The sequence below is a fragment of the Sinocyclocheilus anshuiensis genome, unplaced genomic scaffold (assembly GCF_001515605.1).
Source record: "Sinocyclocheilus anshuiensis isolate Anshui unplaced genomic scaffold, SAMN03320099.WGS_v1.1 scaffold144, whole genome shotgun sequence".
NCBI lineage: Eukaryota > Metazoa > Chordata > Actinopteri > Cypriniformes > Cyprinidae > Sinocyclocheilus > Sinocyclocheilus anshuiensis.
Window position 1 is genome coordinate 451,135 of NW_015555720.1, and position 7,413 is coordinate 458,547.

Consider the following 7,413-nt stretch of genomic DNA (forward strand, 5'->3'; position numbering starts at 1 on the left):
TTGGGAGAAGGTGGGGGGGGGAAGACGGGCTCGGGCGGGTAATTGTGATAAGCTGTCGGACACGGGCCGGGCTAGGGCCTAAATTTGAGGCCAGTGCAGGGCTCTACAGCACTATACAAATTACACGTTTTTCATTAGAGATGGTTGAGGCCATTGTGGAAGTTCTGTTGCCAGATCTGTAGACAAAAAGACCAGACAGCTCTTTACACTCATGTAACACTATTTAGTGATGCATATGCCGAGTGTTTATTTATTCTTTACTTATTGTCCATTATATAGTTTACTTATTTTTATTATATATTACTTGTGTTTTTTGTATTTTTCCAGTTCTTCTGGAGCGTGGCAGCAAACTGAGAAATGCCATGGTGGTTTCAGCCTTAAAATCTGATGTGGAGCCAGATGTTCCTCTGAAGGACATTCCCCTGCCTCTCTCCAAAGACAACACTGATGTCTTGTATGAACTCTACTTATTCTTACACATACCTATGAGGGGTCAAAATAGACAGATAAAATGGCAGAATGTTGATGATTATAAATAGTGTTAAACATCATCTTCCTCCTAAAGGCCAGCCAGGCCCTCGTCAGGACAGTTTCTGGAGAACATCCTTCAAGCAGAACACCAACATCCTGTTCACTACCTTGAAGAGCCAAGTCAGAATAGAGTCAACCCAGAGGACATGGCTGTGGATTTGCTGCTGGGAAGGTAGTCAAGGCTACTGATTAAGTGACGAAAATGGAACTTTGCTCATAAATACTTGATGGAAATGTGTGAAACTTTTAGAGTGAGAAGAATTATTTTGTCTGTGTTTGCAAACTATATGCTTTAATGTTTGTAATGGCTCTGTTCCTCAGTGTTAATGGATCTGTGCTGCAGTTCTGGGATGGAGAGGGTTCTTTCCCAGATTCTCTTTCTGATCATAGTAGTGTGCTCATGGACAGTGAGCTCAACGACCCTCAATATGATCAGAGTCTTCTGGAGAACCTCTTCTACAAAGCTCCTGTAAGTCATACAGTGTAACACAGCAAGCTGTTATATGTAGTTTAGTTTCCTTAAACATATAACTTTGTAAATAATTTTTTCCCTTTTTTTTTTTAGATATCAGATGAATGTTTGGAAGAGGAGCATCAAAAGAAAGATCCAGCAGAGAAGCCAGTACATACAAGACCAACTAAAAATGCCCAGTCAGTTACACTAATGCAAGAAGAAATGCTCAAACTCATTCACTTAAGATAAATACATAAAAAATGTATTAATAAATAAATAAACATTATATGTAAATGTTTTCACATATGTGTAAAGGTACAGAGAATTAAAAATAGTTTTATTTTGAAACACATTTTTTCATATCTGCTGTTGTGTAAACTGCCTTTTTTGTTTTTCTTTTTTTTTTTGAAGACTTGATTCTGAAGATGTGCAGCATTCAGAAGCAGGAGATGATTTCTCTGGACTTGGCATGGATATAATAGCTTTACTTGGAGATATTCATTTTGCCAGGGTCACCATCAGTGAGTTAAAAGTTTCCACTGAGAGTATTTCAAGAAGTCTCTCTAAAAAAGGAAGACCACCTCGCCCCCTCACCACAAAGAAATGGTACCACATTTATGATATTTCACATCAGATAATATTCATAGATGATGGTGGCTAGAAGATATTGTCCATTTTTAAAAACTAACCTGATGTAAATATTTTGTTTATCTAGCTTTTATATCGTAGAGTACCTCTTTCCACTGGTCTCTGCTGGGTTTGAGGATGTTCAACGTGTACCTTCAGAGATTACAAAAGTTGTCTCTAGTAAAGTAACAGAGGGCGGTGAGTACATTCGTTTTAGAGAACTACGAGAAACCAGAAGTAGTGTAATAATCTGGTGATTCATTTTTGTTTCAGTTGTGATGTTTCAGCACCAAAGTTTGTTTCCAGTGAGGTTCAGTAGGTCATCTATTAAACAATGGTGGGAGATGAACGTCACATTCAAGATCTACTCCAGAAATAACCTTCAAAAGACAGTAAGTGCAGTGTGTTCCAATGACAAAATCAAACAAACCTCAGAAATCAAGGCTCTTTTGGTTTTATCTGTTAGAGGCCTGATCTTCTCATTTGTTGTTTAGCCCATTCTCATTGGATCAGCAATGTTTCCACTGAACTCCCTGATGCAGAGTGAATCGCTGAGCATTTCTGCTGCCCTTCCTGTTCAAAGACCGGATGGAAACATTGATAAACAAGCAGTTGGTCCTCTGAAGGTAAAGAATCGATCATAAGAACCAAATTTGGGAGATTTTATTGATCTAAGTGATTCATTCTTTGTCCCTTATGTTTTTTTTAAGGTTTCATTTGAATTAGCAGCAGACAAAAATTATTTCTCCACCAAAAAGAGACCTGCAAAACGAATGCTGAGTCCAGCAAGACCTCCTCCTTCCCATTTGACTGAAGAGCATGATGGGCCAAAGGGTTTATGTGTGACTGACCACAGGAGAGACCCGTCTCCTAGTGCAAGTGTTCATCAAGTCCAGAGTATCCTGATACCTCCAACCAGATCACGATCCACATCACCACACGTCAGATACCAGAGCTCTCTTCATGAGCCTCTGCAGCAGGAAGTGGAGGAGACTGAGATTTTGCTTCATATGTTGCTCATGGTGCCTGATGGGAAAGATTTTAACTGTGCACCCATGCAGCCCAACATCTACTTGAACTGTAAGCTCCTCGGATCCGATGAAACCGCTCGGTCGACAGTGAGCTGGGGTCAAAAACATCCATCGTTCAGCTTTATTCAGGTTGGTGCTAAATATAGAATTCGAGGAAAGTTCACAGGCTTTACCCATATTACTCTGTGGTGGAAATCGTCAGGGTTCCCACAATACAGTTAGTTTATTATTTGTTTTTAATCTAATTTCTAATATGATACAGGTGGCTCCAGTCACACTGACCAGCAAACTTTTGGAGAGAATGAAGAACAACATGATGGTCATTGAAGTTTGGTTGAGGGCCAGTAGTTCAAACCATGATAAACTTCTTGGTTTGGTAAAACTACCTCTTCACCAGTTCTACATGTCCTTCAGGTAGATCTATCTATCTATCTATCTATCTATCTATCTATCTGTCTGTCTGTCTGTCTGTCTGTCAACGTAATGAATGTATACAGTATGTTATAGCATGAATATAACATTAGTAACTCTATGTGCAGTATATTAATTTTGTGGTATTTTTGTAGTTGCAGTATAATATTTTATTTATTATTATGCATTTCCAATTAAAATAAATATGTGAAATATGCATAGAATTAAATATGTATTGTTATAAATAAAATATTATTTCTTATATTATATAATGATAATAATGAATAGAATAATAGCAACAATATATATTAATATTAACATTATATTATATTATATTAGTACTGTATATTAATATTAGTATAAACTTTATATTAATAGTAACTTTATAATGAATTATTTTATATTAAATATATCAGTGTAGTTATCATTTAATGAATGTAAAACTGTTAAAAAGTGCTTTTATTAATTGAAATCTAAAATAATATCAAATTTAAATATTATATCCATCCATTTTCCAAAATATTAGATGACATTTACATTTAGTCATTTAGCACATGCTTTCATCCAAAGCAACTTACAAATGAGGACAATGGAAGCAATCAAAATCAACAAAAGAGCAATATGCAAGTCTCAGTTAGCTTAACGCAGTACACGTAGCAAGGTTTTTTTAAATAAAAAGAAAACCGATAGAATAGAAAAAGAATAAAGCAAGCTAGTGTTAGAGGCTTTTTTTGCTTTTATTAATTGTATAATAAATAAAAAGAAAAGAAATAGATAGAATAAAAAATTATAGAGAAGCTAGTGTTAGTTTTTTTTTTTTTTTTTGGGATGAAAAACTGAAACAGAAAATTTAAATGAAATGTATAATATATAAATATATTTTATTAAAAAAAAAGACAAAAATGTATAAAAAATGACTGAAAATTAAACTAAAATTAATAAATTAAAAAATAACATTTTAAAAATAAAACTCAAATAAAAATAAAAGTAATGAAAAACTTTGATAAGTACTCTAATAGTAAATAAAAGAATAGTAAAATAACACTGGAACATTTTTTCTTCTTTTTACTTTGTCTCCAGAGACCCCAAGATCACAGATCTGCTCTTGCAGTCTCAGTATCCAGTGGTTGGAGTGGATAGTTTTATGCCTGTGGTTGATGTGTTCAGCGGCAGCACTCGTGGACACCTCAGGGTGTGTCTAGCAATGGGTCTAGCACAGCAGATCACGGCACTGCAGCGAATGAGGGATGATGAGCTGACCCACGTATCACCGCTGCCTCGACCAGCGCACATGTTAGACCACCGGCCACATGTAGAAACCAAGGCTAGTTCACTTTAAAACTCCCAAAAGCAGCACTGATGCTCAAAGAATGAAGCTTAATTTGTTTTTAAATTGATAATTTTGCAGGCCAGTACCACTCTGGATGTTCTGCGTGAGCATGTCTTCATGGTCCGAGTAGAGCGAGTAAAGGGTCTGACGCCTCTGCAGTCCACAGTGTGGGGAGAAGCTGACTGTTACATCCAGTACTCCTTCCCTGCACAAAATGAGTCGAGAGAGGACACGGACCCACATGTCGTTGAGAGCAGTAAGCTGTTTTCTTGCTGACTGTATTAAAAGTCTTTTTTTTCTGTTCAGCTCAACCAACGCTCTGTTCCACAGATGTGGAGCTCAAGGCCTACCGCACTGAGACCACTCTCTGTGTGCCTGACCCCGTGTTTGGACATAATGAGACTCATGTCCTGCTGGCTCCTCCTGACGTCCCAGTGCAAAGAATACTGCTGAGCTCACTGGCCAGTCAAGGGCTGAGGAACGGAGGAGGGGTGCACTTTGAGGTTTGGTGCAGGTACAGTAAATGCAGAAATTGTAGTTTAGTCCTGAATTTTATTTATTACATTTTAGCATTTAAAATGTATTTCTTTTATGTGGCAATAATTACATTTTTTCAAATTTATTTATATATATATAATTGTTTTTTTAAATTATATTTTAGTGCTTAGAAATGTTACCAAGTAAAATAAATTTTTCTTTTCATTATTTAGTTAGTTGCTTTTTACATTGGGAGCAATATTTACATTTTTTTTAATTAATTTTTTACAATTTAGCATGTAAAAAGCATGTGTTTTTTGGCAATATTTTATTTATTTACATTTTAGCATTTAAAATGTGTCTTTTTTGTTTGGCAGTGTTTGTTTGTTTTTACATTATAGAATTAAAAAGATAATGCATCATTTTTATTATTTATTTTTTACATTTTAGCATGTAAAAACATGTTTTGGCAATATTTTATTTATTTACATTTTAGCATTTAAAATGTTCCTTTTTTTGTTTGGCAATGTTTGTTTGTTTGTTTGTTTATTTATTTAATTTTACATTGTAGCATTAACACTAGAACCGCCAGAGGTCACCGTATACCTAAAAGCATAAATTTTACCCACACACATGACAGCTGTATTTATATGGCTAAAGAACATATTATTTCACTGTATTATGCCACTGTCTTCACAGAGAAGTGTCTAGAGTCATGCAATAATTATGTCTAGTCATCAACTATATTTTTATCCTGTTGTTATATGTTCAAGACTTTTTAATGCAGTCTACACTAATCCATAATGGTCAGTAACCTAAGCTAAAAAAAAAAAAAAGAAAAGCCTGCACTGACAACGGAAATTAGAAGGTAGTAGCCTAAATATTTGGGTGATGTTTTATTTATTTGCTGTTTACGTTTTAGCATTTAAAAATGTGGGGTTTTTTTTGCAATATTTTTATTATTTATTTTAATTTATTTTGTTTACATTTTAGCATTTAAAAGCTTGTTCTTTGACAATTTTTTATTTATATACTTATTTGTCTCTTTTATTTTAAAATATTTTTATTTATTTATTTGTTTGCTTTTTATGTTTAAACGTCAAGTCAAGTCAAGTCACCTTTATTTATATAGCGCTTTTAACAATACAGATTGTGTCAAAGCAACTGAACAGCCATGAATGCATGAACTAGCTTTTCTGCATCAGAAACAGGTATCATGTTTCGTAACTTGGCAATGTTTCTAAGATGGAAGAATGCTGTTTTTGTAACATGGGAAATATGATTTTCAAAAGACAAGTTGCTATTTAATATAACACCCAGATTTTTGACTGTAGAGGAAGTAACCGTACATCCGTCTAGTTGCAAACTGTAATCCACAAGATTCGGTGTACTGTAAACGTTTAAAGCATTATTTTATTTTAGCAATATTTTATTTGCCAATATTATTATTATTTCATTTTATTCATTTGTTTATTTTTTACATTTATTTATTTCAGCATTCAAAAATATATTGCTTTTATTTGGTAATATTTTTATTATTTAATTCTATTCATGTATTTTTTTTTTACATATGTATAATTTAAAAACATGTCACATATTTAGTAATATTTTTATTTATTTTTATTTATTTTTTTAAATATGACTTATTTATAAGCCTATTGAAACATTTGCAGGTATTATTATCCAAATGTTAGAGATCAGCTAGTAGCCAGAGGACTGCTGCCCATGTCCAAACTGTGTGCCATGGTAACCATGCAGAAACAGGGTCAAACCGATGCACAACTTTTCTCCCTTCCTCTGGTACCAAGAACCGACCGACCTGTCGACACACAGCCTCAGCCCCCTGGTAGTTGCATATCTTATTATCTTAAAACTGCAGATAACATATATAGTGTTATATGGATTTTAAACCAATGTAATAAAGTAAAACCTGTTTTCATCTGTGCTTACCTGTAGGGCTGCTTGAAGTGAGTGTTCAGTACAAGTCTCGACCAATGAAGAGTGTGGGAGTGAAGAGTGGGGTTGTGCCGTCCCGCAGAGTGATGCTGGTTGTGCAGGTGCACAGAGCAGCCGGTCTACAAGCTGCAGCCAAGTGAGTCAGTCTGCCTCAAATCTGCCTTTAGCTTTTAACCAATTACCCCAACAGCAGTCTAGCTTGATTAAATTGATTTAACATTACATGGAGTATAATTTTGGCATCTAAATTGTATTTTTATTTGCCATCTTTTTGTTTCTCAGAGCTCTTGCAGATGCAGACAGCTCACTGCTGTATTACTCTGAAGTGGGGCTCAACTCCTTCATCACCGTGCAGTTGTCCTTCCTGCCGGACAGTGAGGTTCGAAGTACACGTGTGGCGGCCCGAAGTTTCTGCCCAGAGTTTGAACATCACGCCGAGTTCTGCTGTAACCTGCTGGTGCAGAGAGACAGCAGGGAGAGTGTCAGTCTGGCTGAACTCCTGCAGGAGGCAGTGGCCGTCTTCACCATTTACAACAGAGACACACGCAAAAGTGAGTTACCCGACTTGGAAAGGTAGACAGACATGTGGTGATTTA

The 7,413-nt window shown here is 35.4% G+C and overlaps 1 protein-coding gene across 1 annotated transcript in view; it reads left to right on the plus strand.

The window, feature by feature from the left end:
* The window catches only part of c2cd3 (C2 domain containing 3 centriole elongation regulator), a 26,598-nt gene that overhangs the window by 5,703 nt on the left and 13,482 nt on the right, over positions 1-7,413 (plus strand). Inside the window, 16 exon segments of the mRNA XM_016465541.1 lie at positions 328-454; positions 566-703; positions 853-1,000; positions 1,097-1,182; positions 1,397-1,591; positions 1,701-1,810; positions 1,886-2,004; positions 2,107-2,238; positions 2,323-2,772; positions 2,906-3,057; positions 4,135-4,378; positions 4,463-4,640; positions 4,715-4,898; positions 6,535-6,707; positions 6,818-6,953; positions 7,100-7,368. Coding sequence (XP_016321027.1) covers positions 328-454; positions 566-703; positions 853-1,000; positions 1,097-1,182; positions 1,397-1,591; positions 1,701-1,810; positions 1,886-2,004; positions 2,107-2,238; positions 2,323-2,772; positions 2,906-3,057; positions 4,135-4,378; positions 4,463-4,640; positions 4,715-4,898; positions 6,535-6,707; positions 6,818-6,953; positions 7,100-7,368 — 2,841 coding nt within the window.